The following is a 27,031-nucleotide window of genomic DNA, read 5'->3' as shown; positions in this document are numbered from 1 at the left end:
AATTCCTATAGAAAAGCTGGTTTTTCACCCATTATTAGGTGATAACATAACATATTAATTGTTGCATTTTAAACTATTTCACTTAATGAAATAGTTGTTGCATTCATAAATTGGGAAATTTTGAAAAACTATCTATTATTTAATTTTTTATATTGTTGTAATTCATTAATTTTAGTTATTTTTGACATTTTAAATAAAATTTGATTTATCCAAATCTTTTGTTTTGTAATTTTAGAAAAGATTTGATAACCAATTAATAAAATATTTATACTGTTATCGCCAGTTGAGGTGTCGTGGTGTAGTTGGTTATCACGTCAGTCTAACACACTGAAGGTCTCCGGTTCGAGTCCGGGCGACGCCACTTTTGTTTTTTTTATTTTAGAATAATTTCTTTATAACATTTCCATTTTCACAATTCATTTATATGATTTCATTAAACTAATAAACAGGGAACAAGATCGGGGAGACAATAATTTAAAATTTAGAAAAATAGAATTTAAAATAAATAAACACAAAAACCTAAAAAGTTAATTATGTTCATAAAACAAAAAATAATAACTTTATTTTAGCATACTTATCAAAATAATTCGCCATTATATTCTGTATTTATATTCATTAGTAACTTTTTTAAAAATAAATAATAAATAGTTATACATTCACTTATATACGTTATGACATTATTTAGAGACACACATTAATGTTTTGAGAGATACAAATTAGTATCGAATAGTTTCACTGATTATGATTCATTGTAAGATAACTCGAAGGAATTTGCCTGATACAGTTACATAGCAAACGTGGTTTTGCTATATAAGAAATAAGAAATGAAAAGTAATTAAAAGGAACTATTTTTTTTATTCTTTTTAATATCCTTAGTATAGTTGGTATGTTTAACTAAAATAATATTATAATTAGTTTGATTATAATGGGACAGTTAGATATACATTAAAAATAGTAGTTTTGATGTAGACTCAAAACCGTCCCATATCTCATTGTTAATATTTTCATTTTATATAATTGATATTTAGTTATTTCTGTGATGTATTTCATGAAATGTATTATTTTAATAAATTGTATTTTAGCACTTTTCAGTTTATAAGGTTATATATATTTTTAATTATTTAGTTTTGATGTAAAATTAAAATTTATTTTTATTTAAAATTTTTATATATTTTAGTTTTTAAACTTAAAAAATAAATTAAAATAATTATTTCAATTTAATTATATTTAATTTTTTATCTATCAAACATATTTTTTAACTAATATTAAAATATAATATATTAAACGGGTATAAATAGTTTAAATATTAAAATAGAATGGGTTTGACACGTAAAAAATGTATTAAAATTTGAAATTTTAATTTTAATTTCAAATTAAAATCTAGTAATTAAAAACATATTTTAAAGGAATGAATTTGTTAAGTGTAATATATGAACTAATAATTATTTTTATGCTTTTTAAGAAAATCAGAAACTATTTTTCATTTATTTGTAATCGTCAAAATCAATTAATGTTATGGAAAGTTATTTAGAATAATGTGTACTTTAACTTCTGTGTTTGTACTTTAAAATAAGACTTTGGTTGCAAGAATAAAAGTAATTAATATGTTTTTGAACTGTACTTTACCATTTATTTTTAAAGTAATTATTGAATTTTAAAGGGAAGTGTCGATAAATGATCATTATTTTCAACCTAATGAATTTAAAAGAAAATAGTTACATAATATTTTCATTAATCAAATTTTACATGCACTGTTATTTAGAAAAAACTGAAATAAATACAAAATCATAATAAAATTCAGACTTCATCAGAAATAATGTTGGTTATTTCAACTTTGGCAAAAATAACTGTATCCAGCCTTGTAGAAAATCTGTGTAATCATAAACGACGTCGTTGCGCTGCCCTAAGAAATGTATAAAAGTTAGGTTTATTCTAAAGATATTTCTTCCCTACATTAATTACGACTCCTATTATTTACGAGTAAAAACCAATTTAAGCTTTCAATTTCAATTCCTCCACACACAGAAACACACGCCATCCATCGTCCTGATATTTTAATAAAAGAGAGAGAGGGAGAGAGACAAGGAGAAGGAGAAAGAGAGAGAAAGAGAAGAGGGTGTGTTTCTGGGTTTTGAAATTTTGAGGCCCCATCAATCAAAGCCCCATCAAATTGTCCAAGCATTTGAAAGGTGGAAACTTTTGCATCTGGGATCGTGTAATTGGGGTTTTGCGTCAAAAGGGTATCTATCAATCTATATTGGGTTTGATGGCAAATCTGTACGTGAAGGCGGTGCCACCGGCGGATCTGAACCGGAACACGGAGTGGTTTACGTACCCTGGCGTCTGGACCACCTACATCCTCATCCTTTTCTTTTCTTGGATCCTCGTTCTCTCCGTCTTCGGTTGCTCCCCTGGCATCGCATGGACCATCGTTAATCTCGCACATTTTGCTGTATCTTCCTTTTTCTACTTCTTTTAATCAATTAATTTAATTACTGCCTTTTGTTCTGAGAAAATAAAATTGATTTCTGGGTCTTTGATTTGTTACCTGATTTATCCCTGGTCTTGATGACCTTGCAGTTTAAGGCTTTTTAGGGTAAGCGCAATATGTGAAGCTGAATGCCATCTTACATGGATTTTAATTGTGATTGACCTGGATAGAATCGGGGTCTTAATTTATTGTTTCATTCGTCGTTATTAAGTATGTGATTATAATCCATTTGGCACAATACATGGTTTTAATATTCCGAAACATTGATTGTGAGAGATTGGGTGGGGAAGGGAATTACCTTTATCATGCACATGCAAATCAGAGGTACTTCTGTCATCTGGCAAGATCACAGACAATATGTGAGTTACCATGCATGTACAAATTCCTAGTTTATGTTACATCAGTTTTCTCTTGTCAAGGATGGCGGTGGCCCTAATTCCTAGTTTATGTTACCACCAATGCGTATGCTCTTGTTCTTATTGTCTCATGGCTTGGAAGTTAGTTACTCTGCAATATTCTTGTTCTTGTTCTCCCTTGGTAGGAAGTTAGTTATTGGGAATTTGAGTACTCAAAGAATGGTCTGTAGACACTATATAAGGTTATTAAAATTCTACGTGTTAACCAATATATAATCTTAGCAAAAAGTTTAGATTATCCCGATAATCATTTGGCATTGGTCATTGGTTTTTGAGCTTCTTACTACTCTACTTCATCTTTTTAACACAGTTTTTCTCACTATTCATTAGATATAGTTTATTGTAAAGCTCAAGAAAACAATTGGTTATTATTACACCATTGTCTTTTCATTCCTATCTCCATGGCCCCACCCCACCATGTTCTAAACTTTGATAGATGTATACACAGTCCCAGCTCTTCCTAAATCATTATTTGCCTCTCTCAGTTGAGAAATACATTTATGCAGCTATATAATTTGCTTAAAAATGCCCTAGGTTTCTGTGCTTCTCATAATCTCCGTCTGCTGATAAGCATGATGATGGTCTGGCTTTGCTCCAAATTACTGGCCATAAAAATTCGTTTGGCGTCTTACTTGTGAACAGTTGGCCTTCTTCATTCTGGATGATATTTGGAGATACATTTTTATTTTTTAGAAATTAGAATGGAAACTGTTTCTGAAATTGTTAAAAGAAGTTGAATGGGGTTCTGGGAAGTGGAAAAGCTGCAGAGCAGGGAATTCTTATTTTCTTTGCTTCCTCTTGACCTAGAACTACATGTGCTTCCTCTTAATTGATGTGAATCTTGTACTGGATGTGCTTTTATTTTACTGTATTTGCAAGTATCATCTTTCAATATTCATTTTTAGTTCTTGCTTATGCTCTGTTTGATTCTAAAAGTAAGCCATTTCAAGTTTCACGGTGTCTTTTAAGGTGTAGTCATTCTTATAAAGTATAATATTAGTTTATTTGATAGTGCTTTCTCATAGAACCTAATGCTTATCTTCATCAAATATTTTTCTTACTGATAGGTTTGGAATGAACGTTCTATCACGTTTGTTTTGTCCTTTTGTTTTTTGGAGTGGAAGTTATGTCTTCTAATCAAACACATTAAACATAATATTTGGAAAACTCATTTTTTATCATTTATTACTTCTTGAAGTAATGAGCAGGTCATTGTCTTCTCTACTTTCAATCAAAATTGATTGGTTGTATCAGTCTATATATTAATATTGTTTATAAATTATTGCTAAATTAATGTTAAAAATAATTTAATATCTCTAAATGGCTTAATTGATTATGTTGTGTCCATCAGGTAACATATCACTTTTTTCACTGGAAGAAAGGAACTCCATTTGCAGAGGACCAAGGCATCTACAATAGATTGACATGGTGGGAGCAGGTAGACAATGGAAAGCAGCTTACTCGTAACAGGAAGTTTCTAACAGTTGTTCCTTTGGTCCTGTAAGTTTTCTAATATGCAAGCCATAATTGGTATTTGCTTTCTGGTGATGTTATAGGATCTGTGAATGTGTTTGTGTGGTGCACTCATGGCTATGTAAATTTAAACAGTATTCCTTAAAATATTGTTTATACACTGATGTGAGCAAATGTATGTGTCATTCCTGTAATGTTATTCAAGCATTCACTTCTTGGTGTGCTAGAACTTGCAAATAAGTTTAATGCTTATGTAGAAACCATGAATAACAGTTTATCCAATTCATAGTTGCAAATAATATCAAATAGTGACACAATTGGCCATGCTATGCTACTAAAATTGAATAGCATCACTTTTTAAAGTATTCTCCGTGACAGTTGTGGTAGATGGCAAAATTGCAGAAAATCGTTGCTGGAATGTGTTATTGGACCTTGTAGCTTGAAAAAAAAAAAACTTTTTGAGACAGCATTGTTTAGGGCTGTATTGGGGACAATTATGGGTTTTGCCCATTTCTTTGAATCAGAACTGAAACACTACTTTGTCTGTCACATGCATGTTATGAAGTAGCACACCCACTGTTCTCCTTACCAACAAACTCCCACCACTATCCAACAACATTTCCAACATTTTCTGGTTAGCTGTGACAGCTGTTGGTCTTCCATAACCTCTGTAGTTTTGTGTCATCTCAGATCCCTACAGCCCTTTTCTGGCAAACCTGTCACTGGCTCTGGCAAACCATGACCTTCTGCCATAGTTCAGTTTTGTCTGTTTTTTAAATCTCTCTAAAGCAGGTTTATCGTCATGTCTTGTTATGTCTTCTAAGTCTTACCCATTATTCCTTTTTGTTCTAATTGGTTACAATGATAGCCATCACACTATCCTATTATAGCATGCTCAGGGTCAGCCACTCCACACTGTTTTTTGGGATTGGCCACTACAGTCCAATATATTAATTTTTTTTTTCAAAACATGTTTTCTTTGGTCGTAAGACTACTGATCAAATTAGACTGTCCCTTTTCACTCATTTTGTGTGTTGATTCTCTTCTGTGTACGAGAAGATGTCACTTAGCTGCAATGTAGCTTAATAAATTGAATGCCTCTGGAATTATGGTTGTTTGCTTAGAAGTTCATTATATTTGAAGGGTTATATCTGTATAATGAACGTTACATAACAATTGTTTTACAAGAAAAAGGAAAACAAGAATGTTTTTTGAGAAGAAAAGAAATATACATACATATATACATACATACATACATATATACATACATACATACATACATACATATATATATATATATATATATATATATATATATATATATATATATATATAAAAGTAATGTAAAATGACTACTCATGAAAGTTTCTGCATAGCTCCATATCTATCAAATGGCTTTATATGTCATTGGACTGTGTCTGAAATCAAGATTTATTTCAGGAAGGGTAAGAATTTTATCAGTGTATAAAATCAATTGGATAGCTAATACTAAATGTCGATTCAATAGATAGTTTTTTTATGCTCTCTGTGTGTGCCCCTACAAATTGCTATTATAGACATCCAAGAGCTTTATTGGAAGTGTAGGATATAAATATTGGGTCAAATATAATTTAAGAAGCCAAAGAGCCTTCTCGAATGAGTACTAATGTTTGCTAAAAGAATTATATGAAACAAATATAAGTTAGCATAAGATCTGGAGATTTGTATTCTTCATGGTGTTTGGGGCTTGGCTTGATCTATTATCTGCCTTGAATTTGGGGTGAAGCTATTTTTGTCTTTATAACTGAAATTTCCAGGGGCTTACATGGCTTAGTTTTTCCTGAGAATTCTTTTGATAGAACAAATATTGTTTGGTCTAAAAAACATTTTGACTCCTCTGAAACAAAGGATTCATTTATTGCTACTATATATTTAATGTAAAATCAATGAAATAAATTTTGACATGATTTCTTACATATATCGATTTATTTTATCACAGTATCAGTAATTGGTTTTCCACTCAATGTTAAAACTGTACACATTTCTCTCTAAAGGTGCCCCCTACTTTGAGAAACAAAATCTTAATGAAAAACAAAATTACTTAAGAGGATAAGAAATCCACCTTAACAAAGCGCTGAAGAGAAATAAAGTAAAGAAATTTGAATACTTCAAAACAACCTTCTCAAAGATTCAGTGTAGTAAGCACCAGGGAGAGTCCAAATAGATGGTCATGTAAATTGGCAGATTTTTATTTTTCCCGAAGATATTCTTGAAAATGAAAGCATTTTTGGATTACAAAAGCATTGCACATAGACTTACTTTTTAGTGCCGCCAAAATCGATGAAGTTTATCATGACTGAATACTGATCCTGTTCAAGTACCCATTTGGTTCAGTTTATTTTGGAGAAATCATTTGGGGGTGGTTAATATAAATATTTTCCTAGAACTTTTCATTCCCAAACATTCACTAAAATGGTACAGCAATCGTGTTTTTCAACACTGAGAATTTCAACAGCTGAAGTTAATGCTTGTGGATATGATTTTGGCTTCAGCAATAGGATTGCATGTCTGTAGCTTTGATGTGATTCGGATTCTTGCAGAAACTGTCCTGAGCATTGAGGAAAAATCTACTGCACAGGTGTAAAAGTCGCAGTGTTGCATGTTACTAAATGTTAGTTTTTATCAACAACATAAGCTTTGTACTGCAAATGTGAGGATGTTATAGAGGAGGAGCAGAAAATCATAAGATGGCACCTGTTGAAAATATGGTAGTATCTTATCTAAGGATGTTTGACCCTGAGAAAGAAAAAAACCAAGTGGGGGAAATAGTGCTAACATCTATTGAGGTTAATATGGTTGAGTATCACCTTAGGTTGATTTAAATGGACTTGCTGAGGTTTTAGTTCTTGACATAACACAATGGTTTTGTAGTATTCCATGGCTGACCCTACTTAGTGGGGAATTGTCTAATTTGTAAGGTTGTCTAATTTGAGAGGTTAGATAAAAGTAAACTCACAAACTAGTTGTAGTTCATATTCTTTTAAAGATTATTTAAAAACATGAATGAAAATAAAACCTGGCATAATTAAATAACATACGCATTATTAATATTCACATTTATGAATTTGAACAAAATAAAAGCTTTATTATCTTTTATACCTTTGAAGATGAAGATCAGTAATAGTTGATATTATGAAGTAAATTTCTATGACCTAGTTAGAATTTTAAAAGTGAATAGTTCTTTACTGTATTGTTTGTCATTGTCAGGTACTTGATAGCCTCCCACACAACCGACTATCAGAATCCAATGCTGTTCTTCAATACTGTTGCTGTGATTGTGCTGGTTGTTGCAAAGTTCCCCCACATGCACAAGGTGAGGATTTTTGGAATCAATGCTGATAAGTGAAATGTTGAAAACCTGGTCACCTGCTCAAGAGCCTCTTGTCCTTTTGTTCTGGAAAAAGGTCACACCTTTGTATAGAAGGCAGAAGTGGAAGGATACTCAAGTAATGTTTTGTTGCCAACTGCTTTTTAAGCTGCTTCTAAAGTATTATTAAACAAATAAATATGTTGAGTTATTTCTGTACAGTAGAGAAGTATATGTATCGAATTATAACGGTGCTTTTAAAATGTACCTTTCTTTTCTTGCCTTTTTCCTTTTATTCATGCCTCCGAACTGAGATATACAAGAATCATCCTTTGCATTGGTATCCAAGTTTATTGGTATAACCTTCTCTTTTCAAAATAAAGGTCTTTGTCATCATGAGCATAAGTGGAATACTTACCTTAGACGTCATCTGAAATTTGACAAGTCAAATGCTGAGTTTTGGCCACAAAAGGAAAGTAAAGACATTCTCGTATGAGAGAAAAGTTTAATGAATGATCTTGTGGAAATTTGAAAACCCATGTCACACTATGTTGAAAACTCAAAGCATGTTTTTGTTTTTACGCAAAAGCTGAATACTTTTATATGTTTGTGCTTTCTTACTCTAAATTCCCCTTTATAATAATTAATATTTTTATCATAGATTAACAAGTCAATTTGACTTCTGTTATGAAAAGTAATAATGTACAGATTGTTATAAAAACAAAAATAAAATATTGTTTTCTTATACAATTCTTATATTATATTCTCCTTTTCTTCCCTTCCTTTTTTCAATTTTACCTTATCATTTTTAAGAGAATTAAGAGGCTAAATTTTATGAGGAATAAAATAAATGTCTCACATAAGAAATGTATTTAATGTCTCAAATCATGTGTTTGTTAATGTCTATTAAGAATTTAATGTACATTTTACTTTTAAATTTGGTTTTTAAGGAATATAATGACAAGTTAATCTTTTGTTAATTAATTGGAACAACCTTTATTCTCTTATTAATGAGACTATGGCTACTAATTTATCTATACGTGATCCTCACTAACAAGACATTAACAAAATACAATAGTTTCCTTAAAGTCAGTTTTGTTTTATCACTATAAAGTAGATATTTAAGAAGTATTATTGCCATGTTTTAGTATTTTCTAAAACTGGAAAACATGTATTTTTTGTATTTAAATTTTTTACTCACATTTATAATTTTTTATGGATATAGAGAATATTTTCTAGTTTTGTACAATATTCCCTTTAAGCAAATATGTTTCTCTTGGTTTTGATTACTTTTTCACAAAATAGAAAACAACACAACATTAAATGATATATTTTTATGGATTTATAATACACATTAGTTCACCTTTTTTAGTCCTCTTATTCTTTCCAATGTAGTCTTAAATCCTTTAAAATTATAATAAAATTCAAAATTACCTTACGATTTTTAATTAATAAAATCTATCAGGTTCTTCACCATTGTTTTATTTTATAGTAAATTAATTTTTTAAAACTTTTTAGATTTTACAAGAATTAAATTTAATTTTATACCATTAATTTCATAACTTATCATTCCGATTCTCATATCATACTTTATGAATGTGGTGCCAATATTATCTCTAATCTAAATATTTGAATACTCTCCTTATTTTCTCATCAAAACATGTCTTTTATAATGGCAGCAGATAATCTCAACAAAGTATATAGTATTTTAGCAAAAATTGCCTTTGTGAGATTTTTGCTAAAATATAATAAACTTTATTCACATGTTTTTTTAACATGCTTTGGTACATTTTACAAACAAATTGCTGTGTTAATTATGTTACTATAATTAATAGTTGTTTTTCAATTTATATACTTTATAAAATATTTGAGTGAGAATTTACTAAAAAAATAAAAGTTACATATAATAATCTTAAATTCATAGTAAATTTTGGTAAGTATAAATTGAAATTTATTAATATTTAATTATTTCTTGTTACATCCTTTACTTACTTCAGCCGACAAATAAAATATCCTTTATTTACTTTCTACCGTTCTTTTGCATTCATTATTTTCTTACATTATTTGCATTTGTGTGTTGAAGGAAGTTTATTCCATTATTTCCTGAACATGTAAAGAAAATATACTTAAAAATTTAAATGCTTATATATCAACTTTATTAGAAGCTTCAATACTCTTTTTTGTTTAAATAACTTTAAGAGAAATGCACCATCTTTATAAATATTTTTAAATGATATTCAATTTTTATTTTCAAATATATACATATATATTTATATTTTTAAGAAAGCAGCAATTTATTTTATTTAATAAAAGTGGCACAAGCATCCATTCTTTATACGTATCAAATGTTATATGTTTAGAGAACTTTTTATTCCTTTATTTTTTATTTTATTTTTAATTTAAGATCAGTTTAATTTTATTAAACCTTATAACTTATTGATAAGAAACAGGAAAATATGTTATATATATATATATTTCTTTATCAGTATAAAAAGCCTTAAAAACATTAAAAAAATGAAAATAAACCAAGTTTTATAAACAATATATCTGATACATTTTTGAATCGAATATTTTGAAAGTTAAACATGGTCATTTCAGTCAACGAAAAATAGCATGCATGATTTAGATAAGGATAGTGTTTGTATAATTGAAAGGACATGAGAATAGAGGGAACCAGAGAAGGAGACTTTTACGTAGCTGAAACTGTTATTTTAATTGACGAATTTGAAGAGACGAACAGCGAAAAGAGAAGATTTTGAATTCGAAAGATGAATCTATGCCCTGAGAAGATCGAAAGGGAATAACAATAATTAAGAGATTGGAGTAAAGAAGAAAGGTATTGTGTCCCCGAATGGAGATGACTGAAAGTGAAAGAAAAAAAAAACAACAGAACAACATAAATGAACATTAGCTGTTGTTAATGAATAATAATGGTGGAGATGTGAAGGCAATGCATTGACCTAGCCAGTGGAAGAAACAGTTTCCACTTGCCCTAAGGGAATGTTTGAGGACCCCACAAAAATACCGAAGGAAGTTGTGCTTTTGAGAAAAAATTCTAAGTCATTGGAAATACTATAATTAACAGCAGGTGGATGGATGACATAGGGCACACTGATGAAGTTAAATAATGAATGCAAGTGGATGACAATTATATATAATATGTTATTAGGTTAGTAGTATATTTAGTTGGGGCAGGTAATCCAATTTTCAAGATTTGTCCAATTATATTATATGCTCATGCTAATATGCTAATAGTATTATTATTACATTGTTTTATTAATCCTAGCTTGCATTAAAAGTGGGTGTGACATTAATTCCTGAATCAGCTAAAACACTGAGATCATACAACACTCCCTTGTCCTTCCTTTTCTGATTTCTTTTACTATAATTCCTCCGAATAATTCCACCAAAGTGCTTTCATAGTTGGAAGAATCTCAGATGTGATAATGAAGACAACAAAGCTGACAACCCACTAATTTTTGCACACACAGAGATAGAAAGAGTAGCTGGAAAGACCACAAAGCAACTCAACCAAATTTATAATTATGGTTACACTTACAAACTTGGAACACCTAACTCTCTTTCTCTTTCCTTCATCACCCCAAAACTCCTTTCAACCAAACATTTCAAAAACCATACGTACAATGAACAACATCTGCTTCATTCCCACACAAGAATTCAATCAATACAGGAATTGCATGTTCATCTCTTCTTCTTCTTCTTCTATGTCTATATATATAATATGTAAATTAAAAGCAATAATCGAGATGAGAACTCTCACATAAACAAAGGAGGTGTGTAGTAATAATAATTAACCTTGTGTGTCCTATTGTTAGTTCTGAACAACTTCAGGCCAACGATATCCATATTGTGGAAAGAGAAGATCAAAATAAAGATATTATATAAATATAGTATGTTAATTATTAATGCATGTTCTCTTGATTTTTTGTTTCTTTTTCCTTTTTCCTCCCAATTTTTCTTTCTTACCATGTCCCTTCACCAATCATTCCAGTCCAATATCCAGTTGAGTTTCCTTGTTGATGCTGTTGCTGTTGTTCTTTACCGTGTTCCACTTCAGCTGATCCTGCAGCAGAAAGCTGCTTATTGACATCTCCAAAAGGGAACAAAACTCTGCCACCCCTCTCTTGGACCTGATGATCGTATGATCTATTTCCCATCCCATCAACTGAGGAAAAGCTGAGGCTTGGTTTGACTTCTTGCATGGGAAACCCTGATGGGTAAAGGGCATTGTTGTTTGCTGAGTTTGGCATCAAGGAAGAAGGAGCATAAGGGTTCAAACCCCTAGATGCCATGCTGGACCTTAGCAGCTCAAGAGCCGAAAGAGAGGTTGGAGCAGCAGAACAAGAAGGAGAGTTTTGGTGATGATGAGTGGTGCTGTCACTGTTTTGCATCTCGACATAAGGGGAGATGCCATGATGATGATGATACTTGTCCATGGCTGGGAAAGCCAGGTTGAGATCCTGGCCACCATGTAATATTTTAGGGTTTTGTGAAGAGAGAGCTGAGAGGTTTGGGGGATTTAGGTCAGGAATCTTTGATGATGACGATGAAGATGATGAAGCCGAGGCTCCTGCTCCTCCTGAAGTGACCTTCTTGTTCTTTCTTGAACCACCTCCAACCGGAACGTTTCTCAGAGACCCTCCTTCTGTCCAATACCTTCTACAAGTCTTACAGAAGTATCTTGGCTGTGTGAGGCTGTAGTTGTTGTAATAACAGAACTTTGTGTTAGTTGAATTGCACCTTGGACAATTCAGTTGCTCTTGTGGTCTTGCTTTCTTCTCTAAACCTGGCCTTGCACATGAATTTGGAGCCATCCCCTCCATGACTCTCACAACTCCAATAAACCCCAGAAGAGACAGAACGAACACCTACAGTTACAAGTGCTCATATGTGACAACAATCTACACTCCACAGCCACAAAAACTCAGCTTTACCCAACCAAATAAAACTACATGGTTCAGAGATTTGAAGTTTACACAGAAGAATTTTGAAGATATATAGTCAACAAGAAAATCAAAGACATAGTACTAAGATAAATACAAAGTTTTAGAAAATGTAAAGGAATCAATAATCAATACTTTTATAAATTTTTGTTTGGTTTAACAAATGATCGCACACGAGAGCAAAAAGGAAAAGGAAAGGAAAAGAAAAAGCAGTGCTTTTGTTTATGGGATTTGATGAAAAACTTGGTTTGGTAGAAAAAGATAGAAGGTGGAATGTGTAGCAAGAATCGTCTGGTATATATATATTTATATATATCTTGGTAGAAAATGAATTAAATGAAAGATAGAAACAAGTATGAAATCTAGTGGAAGTTGATATTTTGTGTCAGCTTTTGAAGAAGGCGAAACCCAGAATAAATAACTGAGTATTGTGGTTGAGAGAAAAGACATGGTAGAGCCATGAAATTGAAAGAAAAGCAAAGGGTGATTTGAGAGAGAGATAGAAAGAAATTCACCTTGTTTGTCTGGAACTGCTCCTTAGTGCAAGAAAGAATGTTTTGGTTGGTTTGTGGGGTGGCTTTATGCGTAGGCTTACTTTATGAATGCAACAAAGGAAAAGGAGAAAGCGAGAAGAGATAACACAAGTGTTTTCTTTCGTTTGACTACACTATCAATATCTCTCTTCACCAATCATCCATCTTTTAGCCTTTAAGGGACTCACTCTTTCTTTTTTTTTTATAATCTCTATAATCAACATATACACACTCTCTTTTCATTTCCTTTTAAATTTTATATTTCGTCACGTATATCATATTATTTATTATTATTATTTTATCTTCTCTTTCTTTTAAAGTTATTGACACCGTTTAATTATCTGACCATTTTTAGAAGGATAAAATGGTATTAAAAAAATTAACTTTTCTATTTAAAAGAAAGTGAAAGATAATGTCCTATAGATTTAAAAACAATTCTAGTATCAAAATGCGATTGTCCATTTTCAAATTACTTTATCTTTTACGAATTGTAATACAAAATTAATTTAACTTTGTGAAAGACACAGTTCTTGAAAAGACTATTTTATAATCTAAAAATGGTTTTAATATTTATCCATTCTTTTTTCTTTTTTTTTTTCAGAATAATGAGTATGTACTGTGGAGTGTTTCAACTTTTCAAAAAACATAGACTCTTATTGGCGGTTCAAATAGTCAAACTTACTTTTTCTGTAATCAAGTACTCTTTATTTTGGGCCAGAATCAAAGACTATATTCTTAATCTTAAGCATTATTTATTCAATTAACTTATCTCTTATCGGAAAAATATGTTCGATTTTATTTCCTTTATGCGTAATACAGGGTTCGGTTTGTTTGAATTCATAATGTTTTTTTTAAATTAATTCATAATGTTTCAATATGTTCAATAAACTTCCCTACATGCGTGTGTTTTCAACGGTTGCACCATATTGCTTTCAAAGTTATGAACACGTTCGATTCTTCAATTAAATGGTTATTTCAAAAGTAAAATTTGATCTGTGTGCTCATGCTATGAATTAATCGTAAACAAGGATTTTACCAACATGACAACTCAAAACCTGACTAAGCAGCTAACTAAAATGTGCTAAACCGTATGCTTTTGATATAACTAATTAATTCTCTTTATAGCTTAATGTTACATATAAATGTAAATCAATGTTTATTTTGTGTAAAAGCATGTTTAAGCATATATTATATTATTTCCTCTGACAAATACATCATATTTGAACATATATTATATTATTCATTACATTATTATTATATATTTAAAATAAGTATTATTTCAATAAAATATAAATACACATTATTCTATAAATATAATTAGTATTTTTCAAGAAACATTTATTTCATAATTTTTAATACTTACTATTCTTACTAATTTGAAGGTCGAAATTTTTTTTATAAATAAATTTTTTCTCTTTCAATAATAAGAGATATCATGAACGCTCAAATTATTGCTAAAATTTTACCACCTATCCACAAATTTGCATTTAAAATCTCATTAAGATAAAAACCAATCTAAACAAAATTTATCTGAATTATTGATTTTTGTCCATATTTTATTTTAGATGAATAAAAGAGAGTTATGTATTAACACAAGTTTGTTTGGAATAATATATTATTGTAATTTAAAGTTGGGGTCCGCTTGGACCATCGGTCTGTGCTAAACATGATTGTTTGTTTTCAACTTTTAATGACTCGCCCGGGTTTTCTTCTGCACTAACCACCTATTTTTTTTTATTTTTTTTTAATTGCTTCAATACCTTCTTGGAACATACTGAATACATGTGCTAATATAATTTTATCTATTACATATGTTTTCCAAATTTGATTTTACTATTTACATTTAAAAAGTTAAGCTCTGATTCTGTATATAAGTTCTAACACTAATATATACAAATTAATTTGTGCTGTCACACGTATATTCGACTTTGATTTGTATAATAAAAATAGAATTTCTAGTTATTTGAATTATGAAAACTCAAATCATAAGGGCTATATTTTCTAGAAATGGTAAAATAGATTTAAATTCTTAAGTCAATTCGGTCGTATTCAGGTTAAGTTTAAAAAAAATAAGTTTTTTAAAATATGGATAACTTATTTAACTTGAGGTTGATGAACTTTAATTGAGGGACTACTAATGTACCACAAACAATCTTTTATTATTTTTTTTATATTTTCTCATAAGTTTTATTATAATTATTTATTATTTGATACTTTTAAATATTATATTGTTAAATAATATTTAAATAGTTTTGACTTTAATTTATTGATAATTTGATATTTTAATTTTTAAGTATTAACCTTAAAATAATGTTTAGAAAATAAGTGAATATTTTAATTTCATTCTTATAAAATAATAAATCAAATCAATTTATTTTAATGGTATTAAAATAAATATATAAAATAAATTAGAAAACAAAATATTCTTAAATAAATGAACTCAACAATTCATAATAAATTAAATTGGATTACAAAATTTTTAACTAAAAAAAATGAATTGGGTTTAAGTTAACTCATTTACTTTAATATAATAAATCAATCTGTAAGTCGAAATAATTCCTTTACTTTTTATATTTTAGATATCTATTTTAATTAAAACTATATATACATATATATATATATATATATATATATATATATATATATATTAAGATTGAACATATTCAGTAAAAGTATTCTCTTTCAATCTTTCCACGTTATTAGGTATCTTTCTTTCATGTTTCTTGTTCCAACAACAAAAAAAATATACCTGTAAAAAATTCTTAAATGTTCAAATCAACATTTAGGCCGACTTTTTTTTTTTTCAAATCTCAATTAATGCTAAAAAGTGAGTAACAATTATTGTTAATGTGTTATTTATAGTGTTTACTTCATTGATATGGATCATCTAAATGGGTCACAACTTATGGACTCATTAACCCTAAAGTTTAATGACTAAATAATTTGTTAAGTGAGACTCACTTTTAGCTAAGTCATTCAAGTTTCTTGCTTTTGCCACAAAAAAAAGGAAAATACCTCCAAAAGACTCTAAGTCGACATTTCGTTAGAGATCTCTAGTCAAATCTCAATTAATGCAAAAAAGTGAATAATAACTATTGTTAATGTGCTATTTATAGTGTTTACTTCATTAACCATGGACCCATTTGAATGGATCACAACTTATAGGCCCATTAGCCCTAAAGCTCAATGACCAAATTACCTATTAAGTGAGACTCATTTTTGACTAAGTCATTCCACTATGCAGCCTCAAAAGACCATAGGAGATACCAACACACAATATCCATTTTGTGGTATCTGATCCCCGATATCAAATCTCAACTATTCTTAAGCTATATAACTTGATTGGTAAGACCTAACATGTCTATAATCATATACAATATATAAGTGTGTGTATATATATATATATATATATATATATATATATATATATATATAGATATGTATATATGTAGATATGTATATATGTAGATATGTATATATGTAGATATGTATATATGTACATATGTATATATCTACATATGTATATATGTACATACACATATATATGTACATACACATATATATGTACATACACATATATATGTACATACACATATATATGTATATATACATAATTAAAGAATTGTAAAAGTGTCACATAATACACTAGTACAAAAATCGCGTACAACGTTGAATATTTTGGGCTTTTAACAGCAAATTCGCGAACAACGTCGTACTATGAGACCTTAAATTGACGTCGAATTTAAAAGATTCGACGTTAAATTAACGTCGAATTTTGTCAATATACGACGTTAATGTCGAATTTTGTCATTATACAACGTTAATCATTTTTTTGTTTTTTTTAATTAATTGTGATCTTTTTTTACAACTCTACGATATCTGAAAAGCAGAAAAACAACAAATTTATAAAGCAAGAACTATGAATGTATAATGCAGTATCAACAACAAACAACAATAACCAACAACAAACAAGTTCAATCAAACAACAACAACAACAAACAAGTTCAATCAAATAACAACAAACAAGTTCAACAAAAAAAAACAACAAACAAGTTCAACAAATAAGTTCTTCAAAATGAAAACGAAAACTTGTTGGAAGTCTCACATCGACTAGAGATAAGGCCAATTCATAGTTTATAAGTGCGTGCAAACCTCACCCTACAAGCTGATTTTGTGGGGTTGAGTTAGGCCTAAGTCTACTACTAACATGATATCAGAGTCATGATTAAAGTCTATCCTAGCGAGTTAAACTTACATTTCAGTAAATATTTAATTAATTTGAATAAGTCGAACATTTAAATGATAATATAAAGTTACCGTATATATTTTTTTCATGTGTTATTAAATAATATTTTATTAGTGAATCTTCCATTGGATTGTGCAACTGATTGTTCACTGTCTTTGTCAATTGATTTTTCACATTTTTAACCATCTTAATGAGTGAATTAGAGATTTTAATTATGTTGATTGGACATAAGGTAAAGAAAAATACCAAATCCACCCCCACGAAAAAGGAATACAAAATTTGAATCTGGCCAACGCATTCAAAATTATTGGGGGTAACAATGACAAAATATAACAACTTATAATCTGAAAACCCTAATTGTAATTAACCACTAAGGGAAGGGCATTTGCTCACTTAATATATATGAATGAGTTATGGTAGATCAAGACATAATTTAATTTCGATGTGTTAATAATAAGTGACCAATTAATTATCACTACAAAGATTGTCATATATTAATAATTAAACGTTAAACTTTTCTTAATTTATAGTATATAAAAGACTACAAATTTTATCTTACTAATCGATTTTATAAAATTAAATAAACTTAAAATTAAATAATCATGCCAGTATTTAAAAAAATAAAACATACAGTTAATAATATTACGACAAACTTTTTGTGTCTACACCGAAAACATTTTTTCCATAGAAAATGATATTTTGACACAATAAATCCTTTTACATTCATACGATATTATTATTATTCTTTTACTTTTTTTCTTTTTTAACAAAATACAAGAGTTTATTCATTTATGATTATTTTATTTATATATTGTATATTAAATGAATGTAAAAGTATATTATCTATAATTATTCTGAAAGTTTATTATACACTACTTAAGTCAATTAATAATTTGAGAAGATAAAATAACATTGAGGAAAATAATTTGTTTTTTTTAAAGGTATTTGTTTGTTACTATGTTATCCATAATTCCAAAGAGAAGTTTGATTAAAAATAAAAAATTGGAATGATGCCTTGATCTTGAAAGGAGTGAAGGGTGTAAAGTTGTTACTAAAATAAGTTGGGAAGAAAAAAAAAGAAGTGATATGTTATTCTTTTGTCTTTTTGGTCAATAATACTAATAACTCTGTCTTAAACTCTGCTACAACATTGCTTTATGTGTTATCATTGTGTTCCTTTCTAATCCATGGAGATGACATTACTATAAAAAGGACAATCATAATACCAAAACATAAAGAGAAGAAATGATGGATCCTGTTTTTTATTTTTTTATTTAATTTCTTTTCAAAAAATAGTGACATAGCCGACAAAGAGGTGACAAAAGAGACTAAGGTGGGCCAAAATAATGCTAATGGATAGAAGAAAAATATTTTTTTAATTAACTAATTAAGTTAATAATTATGTTTAATGATTTTAACTACACTGTGTTGCAACTTTAAAATTCTATAGAAAAATATATATATTTCAAGTTTTAAAGTATAAGATTTAGGATTGTTGACCAACTATTCCATTTTGCTTGATAAATAATAGAATTTATAGGAGAAGACAAAAAAAGATTTCGATCTTTTCTTTTTGTCTCAAAAGAACCGTCGTTTAGAAATGTTTTTTTTGTAAGAAAAAAATACTATTGGCTCTCAAATATATAGTTATTTTATAATTATTATATTACTAAGAATAAATACGTGGAAATTAAAACCTTTTTCAATTACTATAATGTAAAAGATTTTTGTGTGTATATTTATGTAGGACCGAGAGAATAACATTCATGTTGTAATTTTCTTGTCTTATGAGCTCGCACTTTCTTGTTTCTAGCGCTTTAAGTTCAGAATGTGGGAGGATACTTACAAAAAACACTGCAACGCTCAAGCTAGGTGTGATTTTGCATGATAATAGTGATAACATTCAATGGAGAGTGAATACTCATAATAAGTTAAAAAGCTTCTTACCTTTACGACTTAGCCTTCTATTTATAAGTTATTTTATGGATCCTAACAAAATGAACTTACATTTAATTTTGGTCTGTTACTCATAAACAGTTTTAATCAGTTATCAATATCTTCAATCAATATATTTAATCAATATAATAATATCAATATTTTTAATCGTTGTGTTATTAATTTATGAACTACTTGTTTGTCCAAACTATTGGCCCTATAACAATAATTTAGTCGCTGACTCAATATTAACTTGATTAGCTGTTAACATAAAGACATTGACCGAACGGTTCTGGACGCTAACCATTCTATATGTGTCCTAGACCATACAAGATTTAATAACTTTGTTAAAATATAATTAAAGATATTTAACTTTTATAATAATCAATTTAAAAAAAAAAACAATAAGGTTCAACATAAGTAGTAGTTGGTTTGGTTCTTTAAGTATGTTTTTAAGAAGAGACACAATCCACTTTTGATAATATTTATTCCTTCGCGTAGTAAAAAAAGGACAAGAGAAAAAAAATAGGTGAAATATAAAATTGTGATTATATATGATAGAAAAGAAAAGATTGTAAATACAAGAAAAGTGAAATTCATTGGTTTTTTTTATTATATACTTTCATTTACCTATTAATTTATTTTATTTCCGTTAAATTAAACACTTTTATTTTATATTATTTCTCATTTGTTTTATTCACTTTATTTTTTTTCTTCTTACCAATGATAACTCATTTTTCATCTCTTCTGTTTTTATAAGTTTTAATTTATGAAGAGATGGCTTATCGAAGCACGTGTAAATTCTTTCAATTTTCTTTTATTTATTTATTTCTTTAGTATTTTTTAAAGCAGTGCATCAATGCACACCTTGCATCATAATGATAAGACATGGCCACTCCTGTTTAAATCATTCCTTCTATAAAGTAGTTTTTTCTTTTCTTTTCTTTCTAGTAATTAATTTTTTCAAATATTGAAATCTTTTTAAGAATAATATTTTTTAGTAATTTTTTTTCTGTTTATACATAATAAACTAAAATTAAATCCTAAATAAGTTAAAACATGCCGATTTAAGTATTTTTTAAGAGTTACTTATGCATAAATTAATTTTAGTCTAAGTTTAATTTTTCTTTTCTTTTCTTAATAATATTCAGGAAGAAGTTACACATAACTTACACAAATTTGAATAAATCACGTTGGTAACGATTGCATATTAAAACTTTGAGGCCTTAATCTAAAAAGGGTAAAAAAAAAAAACTGTTTGAGAAAGTATGAATTATTTTTATTCTTTATTTTGTGTTCTTGATCATCATAAATATACATTCCTTTGTGGATCCTGACATACATTCAGAAAATCCTAGAATTAAAGTATGATAAAACATATATAATGTAGAATAAATTGTAAATTGTTTAAATTCTTTTGTTAATTTAGTTAATTAATAATGTATTAACCTTTTCCCATGTCTTACTTTAGAAGGGTTCAATCCATTAGTTTTAATATAGTTAAAAGAAACCTGCAACAGAATAATATAATTTTGATAAAAGATTAATTTATGTTAAATGACACCTCAATTGACACAACAATCTTTTACTTTTTTTAAAGAAATATTTATATTATTTTTTTACCTTGTGTTTCATTTTTTTTTTATGATGTTTAATAAAACAATATTTTTTTCTAGCCTAGAAGCCCATCAACAAAACCTAGAAGGAAAAACATAATCAGCCCAAACCTCTTTGAAACCTCAAACCATCCATTTACATAAGGTTTTTCTTCCTGCACACTCACATTACTAATTGCACTCCATATCAACCCAAAAAGATTAAAATACCCTTCTTCACTGCAGAGAAAGTAAAAAAGAAAAAAAGAGAGAGAGAGAGAAAGGCTTTTCCAGGAAAAAAATACTAGTTCTGGAAAGTTTATCCGAAATGCATTTCATGACTTCCAAAAAAGCTTGTTCAGAAAATCATGTTCCGGAAAACATTTTCTGGAAATTCTGTTCCAGAAAACCTGTTTTGAAAATCACGATCTGAAAATTCCAGAAAACTTATTTCATAAGATTTCCAAAACATTTAATTCAGAAGTCCCTTTAACAAAGGATAAAATGGTTACTTTAAAAATTAGGGGAGTACAATTAAAAATTATGGGAGTGGAAGAAAATAAAACCCAAATATAGAAGAGATTCCAATTGTCTAATTCTGTGAGATGGAAGAACTTTGTTGCCGTGTCAAAGTTAATGTTTGAAATGTACTGTATGTGTACGTATTTGATTAAATTGACGAATTTAAATATGAAATCATAAATACATCTTAACTACAAAAAATATTTAATCATCACATTTTAATTTATAACAATCTTATATCCTTATTCTGAATTTCAAATTTGTAAAAAGAAGTTATAGAAAAATAGAGGTTGATATTATGATGAAGATCATGAAGTGCTAGAATTTAGAAAAGTAAAAACTTTTTATATCAAAAGTTTTTTTTTTGTAATTGATATAAAAAGAATTTAGTTCATTATTTTTATATGTATTTTTTTTCATAATATTTTTAGCGTTGGAATAAGATTTTCAACTACATAATATTCAACCGAATGTAGCAAAAGTCGATGTTTTTTTTTTCCAAAATTTGCGTTGATTGTGAGTGAAGTTAGGCATGGTTGCGCAGAAATTACCAAGGGCTTAGCTCATTTTAGGTAATTTGACTCGTTTGTTAACATAAAACAACATTGGCAAACCAAATCCATTCCATTGTCTATTACTAGATACAATTTCGACGAATTTTAGATTTCTGTCATAATGTTCTTCGTGGAAAAAGTTGAACATAAAATACAAATAAAACATCTATTTCTTAAACTTTTTGAAGACTTTGTTTTCTAAAATAAATTAAGACTTTTTTTTATCTTCTACGTCTTGTATGGATCATAAGTTTATTTTATCTTATTCTTCGAACTATAGTTAAATTTATTACACCAATAAAAAAAATAGTTGATTTGTACCAATAAAAAATAGTTGATTTAAGTAATATTAGATTTTTTATTTATAATAGCTAATTAAAATTATTACAGAAGACTGTTTTCAAGTATTGGGATTTCTTTCTAAAATAAACTATCATAACTAATTTAAAAAATGAAGATAAATTAAATAGACAAAAATATTTAGTAAAAAAAAAAGAGTGGCACTTTAAAATACTTGAATATATTTAAACAGATAAAAGAAGTTGGAGTCAGATTAAAAATAAAATTAATTTATAATATATAATTTTGTAAATTTGTTATAAAATTTAAAATTCACATACCAGATGAGATCATGTGATGTGATACAGTTTATTTTAACAGGGATTATTATTTAACTCAAACTATTGTTATAAATGATGTTTTTATAACTCTAACTATTGTTATAAACTACACAAATAATTAAATATTCCTTCATCTGTTACATTTAATGTGATGATAATGTTGTAAAGCCTATGAACGACCATCCTTCTATAAAATATCTAAGATGTCTTATCAACCATATACATAAGGAAGTGCCTTAGTATATATATGTTACTTATAACATAAATGCCCTTCAACGGCACAACATTTTCAGAACTGAACTTTTGTTAATTCAGACATTCTAGTATATATAGATAATGAGTTATTGCCATTCATTGTCTACAATTTAAAAAAGAGAGTATAATAATAGAAAAAAAAATGTTAAGTGCATGCATGTGACCTTGGTATCTAAGGAATAATCTTGATTACATGCATGCCAGATAAGTGGTCTTGCAAATTAGTTCCTCCAACTCGAACTGCATTATGTGAAGAAAACACACAAACATGCATATGTGGACCATTCAATATAATGGGATCAGATCTTTCGTAGAAGAAGGAAAGAGAGTAACGTGGTTTGAAGAACTTTTTTTATTTTTTATTTAAAACAAGACTTAATCCTTAAACAGTATCATCATGCATATCTTTCTACGTGCATGTATTTTCTTGTTTGGTTGCATATATAATAAAATTCTAGAGAGACTCATAATTCGTGTTCACAGTCCGAGAAGAGAGAAAACATAATTATGTTTTTTTTTTCATTTTCTATACAATAAAATGTTGATAATTTCGTATTGACTAGAGATAAGATCAATTTATAATATATAATGAGTACAAAATCTCACTTTACAAATCAAAAGAGAAGAAAAAAGTAATATATTTTGTTTATTTTTTTCTTTTTCAAAGGAATCACATATTTTTTTTCTTCTCATCTAGCATGAAACATGTGTATACATGTTATGCACATTATGCTTATTTAAATATTAATGAAATAATGAAGGTTTAGTTTATCTTTAATCTTTTTAATGATGGATTGCTAGAGTAGAGAAAGCTTAGTTTTTTCTCCCTAACTTTGTTAATTCCATTGAGATTCTATAGTTCTCTGTAGGGAAAGAATCAAGTTACTATTACTCCTAGCAATAATCACCCATTAAACAATTATATATATATATATATATATATATATATATATATATATATTACATTAAAAAAAACACTACCCTTTATAATGAAAAGTATAGCTCCTAATGGAAGCAACATACAAAGAACTATATTAGTATTCTTCATAATACAAATGGAGAATCTATCGAGAGAGAGATTGATATAAGATGAAGTTTCATATTTTATTCGTTTGACTATATATAACATCAATCTTATATTAAGCAACAAACCTCAGTCATCATTAAAATTAAGAAATAATAATAAAAAAAAAAGATTCCAACGTTTAATCTCATTCTACAAAATCTTATTTTGTCGTGGCCTGTCTCAGTCAGCCAAATTGCTTAACTTTTAATTAGAAAATAAGTTATTAGTAATGTCATTAAATATGCAAACATGCATGTACGAGTTTATGTGTGCATGCACCAGAAAATTTAAAATAACAGATTGTTGCTAGTATAGGAAGCAAAGAAGATATATATAAATAGCTTCTTACAAAATGAATCTTTTACATTTTGCTCTCAAAATAAATGTCACCATAATAGTGATAGTGGTGCAGGTTTAGATTTTTTAAGATAATACTAAAATGATGTTTTATTTTAAAAAATTAAATATATTTTAGTTTTTAAAATTTATTTTTGTATAAAACTTTGATATATTTTTATCTTTAAGTTTTAAAAATATATATAATATTTTTAATATAATTACATTAATTATGTTTTACATGTTAATCATACTAACATTTAAGTTATTTAACTTGTTTAATACGCTTTTTTTTATTAGTATTAAGAATATATTTAACAAATAAAAAATTTAATATTATTAAATTTTAAAAAAATATTCATTTATGTTTAAAATTTAAAAATAAAAATATATTAAAAAAGTTTAGTATTATTAAATTAAAAAAATCATACTCATTTATTTTTAAGAATAAAAATATATTAAAATTTAAAAAAAAAAAAACGAATTCAAATTTCAATTAACTTCAGCAAATAAAATCATATTGGATATTTGATTTAAATAACCAATTTTGAAGCTGTTATAGTCTTATGAAAGCACATTAATGAATGTATGTCAGAGCCAAAGTCGTGAGTTGAATTCAGAATGTGCAGCTTGCAGTCAATCTAATTAACTCCATTCTGAAACTTCTGAAAGAATCCCAGAAAGCCATGTGGAAGAAAATGAAAGGCAGAAGGAGAGGAAGTTCCATGGCGGGTACCCTAAAAGATTAGGGTATGCGTCCTAGATTTATGCCAATTGAAAAGTTGTGGTCGGCATTGAAATCACATGGCTTTTAAAACATCAACAAGGAAAAGTTTACTGCATGCACGTCAACATAGTTTGTCTTTTGGTAGATGCAAGAGTACTACGATAAAAGAGGAGTACAAAAAATTATTTTATTTTTTAGCTATTTTATATTATTCTCATAAATAAATTAAAATTATTATTTTATTCTATGTTTTATGATTAATTTTAAAATTTGATACATTATTACATAATATTATTATGTTAACATTAATTTTATTTGTATTATTTGTTGTAAATTTCATATTCGATAAAACTGATTTATAATATATATAATTGACACAATTTTCATTTTATAAATCCATTTTATCAAGATAAGTTTAATTTAAACTCATTTTTTAGTGATATGAATTAATATAAACGTACACATATTAAAATTAGTTTCTAATTTTTATTATAATATATGAAGTATTAATATGTATATATAGTAGATTTGTGATGAAACATTTAAAATATTTATTTATTTTTAATATGGTAAAAATATTAATAAAATAATAAAACTATTTTTTTTTTTCATTTTGATAAATAATACACACACACACACACACACACACACACACACACATATATATATATATATATATATATATATATATATATATATATATAAGTTTTAATACAAAGTGATAAAAAATAATAATAATAAAATTAGAAGACTTTACTTAATAGAAAATTTACAATAAATAAATTGTAAGTATAGAATTAATATTTTAAAATAGATAAGCAGATTATTTTTTTTAAGTTTCTATAATATTCCACGATGATTTATTTAAATATGGTAAAATTAAGTACAAATTAATTATTTTAAATTCAAACAGTTCTCTGAAACAAAATAGTAAAGAATCTGAACTTGTAATATTGGTATGCATATTCAGTACAGGTATATATACTCATGCATATTTTGTTAAAGATAATTTATTAATAAATCATATCATAAGAGTATAATTGAATACAAAATTAGTTCATTTATAATATTATATTATTTGTTTTAAATGATAAAATATACATATTTAATAAATTTAAGTATAATGATTTGTGTATACAATATATATTTACACTTTAAAATATTTAAGCATAATGAAACTTTATTTACTTTTTTACCCAAAACCATAAATATACGACCTGAGTACATGCATGATGATGAGATACAGAAATGTGTGAACATGCATAAAAAAGACGATCTCTTGTTGCTTTCTGAGTATTAAAAATACATTAATATTAGTGTATTAATTTTTTTAATGTATTTAAAATACTTAAATCAGTGTTTATTAAATATTTTAAAATACATTAAAATACTAAAAACACAACATCAACAACAACAAAATTCAAATTTTAAAAAAATACAGTAAGAACATAGATTAGTCAATGGCAATATGTTTGACTTAACACATTTATATGGATGCATACGGTCCCACTCTGAGAAATGGCTAAATGCCTAGGATTGGGCAAGGAATAACAAATATTGTTGCAGAAAATCACCAGTGCTATATTTAGTCAAAGATACCTACTTTTAAGTAACTTAAATATCATTTTCTTTTGTGAAAATCAAATTAGGAATGCACAAAATTCAAAGGCAAAGAATTAACTTGTGGTGCTGATTATTTCCTCTATACTTTACCTTTCCTAAAAAAAAATAGAATAGATTTTTATCATCAAGAAAGAATTGAAATATTTTAGATGCTCCAATTTATATATATATATATATATATATATATATATATATATATATATATATATATATATATATATATATTAGCAAAATGATGAAGAAGAAGTTTTGATGATGTCCAAATCAAGTCAAGAAGTATAAGTTTCAAGAAGATCATTTGAAGATTTGTATTATTATATAAAGCTTTT

General features: G+C 27.5%; 2 protein-coding genes and 1 non-coding gene across 3 annotated transcripts; 2 read left to right on the top strand and 1 right to left on the bottom strand.

Moving 5' to 3' along the window:
* Window positions 1–287: 287 nt before the first annotated feature.
* Window positions 288–361, top strand: TRNAV-AAC (transfer RNA valine (anticodon AAC)). Its single transcript has one exon. It is a non-coding gene; the product is annotated as a tRNA-Val (tRNA).
* Window positions 362–2,006: 1,645 nt separating this feature from the next.
* Window positions 2,007–8,069, top strand: LOC124841746 (uncharacterized). Its single transcript, XM_088101937.1, has 3 exons — window positions 2,007–2,452; window positions 4,259–4,407; window positions 7,627–8,069. Exons 1-3 carry the CDS (start codon window positions 2,267–2,269, stop codon window positions 7,763–7,765), a joined length of 474 nt encoding a protein of 157 aa, XP_087958063.1. The 5' UTR covers window positions 2,007–2,266; the 3' UTR covers window positions 7,766–8,069.
* A 3,149-nt stretch (window positions 8,070–11,218) lies between these two features.
* LOC124841752 (dof zinc finger protein DOF2.5-like) lies at window positions 11,219–13,357 on the bottom strand. The gene is made up of 2 exons (XM_047318081.2): window positions 13,206–13,357; window positions 11,219–12,615 (listed from the first exon to the last, which is right to left on the bottom strand). The coding sequence occupies exon 2, from the start codon at window positions 12,568–12,570 to the stop codon at window positions 11,710–11,712; it is 861 nt and encodes a 286-aa protein (XP_047174037.1). The 5' UTR covers window positions 12,571–12,615; window positions 13,206–13,357; the 3' UTR covers window positions 11,219–11,709.
* Window positions 13,358–27,031: the final 13,674 nt, after the last annotated feature.

The sequence above is a fragment of the Vigna umbellata genome, chromosome 11, assembly GCF_029865625.1.
Source record: "Vigna umbellata cultivar VRB3 chromosome 11, Vumbellata_1.0, whole genome shotgun sequence".
Taxonomy (NCBI): domain Eukaryota; kingdom Viridiplantae; phylum Streptophyta; class Magnoliopsida; order Fabales; family Fabaceae; genus Vigna; species Vigna umbellata.
The sequence above is the reverse complement of the archived record's forward strand: the minus strand, read 5'-3'. Positions and strand labels throughout refer to the sequence as shown.

Excerpts from the sequence above, each read along its gene's own strand:
- LOC124841746 (XM_088101937.1), top strand. The coding sequence starts at position 2,267 with ATGGCAAATCTGTACGTGAAGGCGGTGCCACCGGCGGATCTGAACCGG. Across the intron at positions 2,453-4,258 it reads TTAATCTCGCACATTTTGCT|GTAACATATCACTTTTTTCA; the intron begins GTATCTTCCTTT and ends TGTGTCCATCAG. Across the intron at positions 4,408-7,626 it reads ACAGTTGTTCCTTTGGTCCT|GTACTTGATAGCCTCCCACA; the intron begins GTAAGTTTTCTA and ends TGTCATTGTCAG.
- LOC124841752 (XM_047318081.2), bottom strand. The coding sequence starts at position 12,570 with ATGGAGGGGATGGCTCCAAATTCATGTGCAAGGCCAGGTTTAGAGAAG.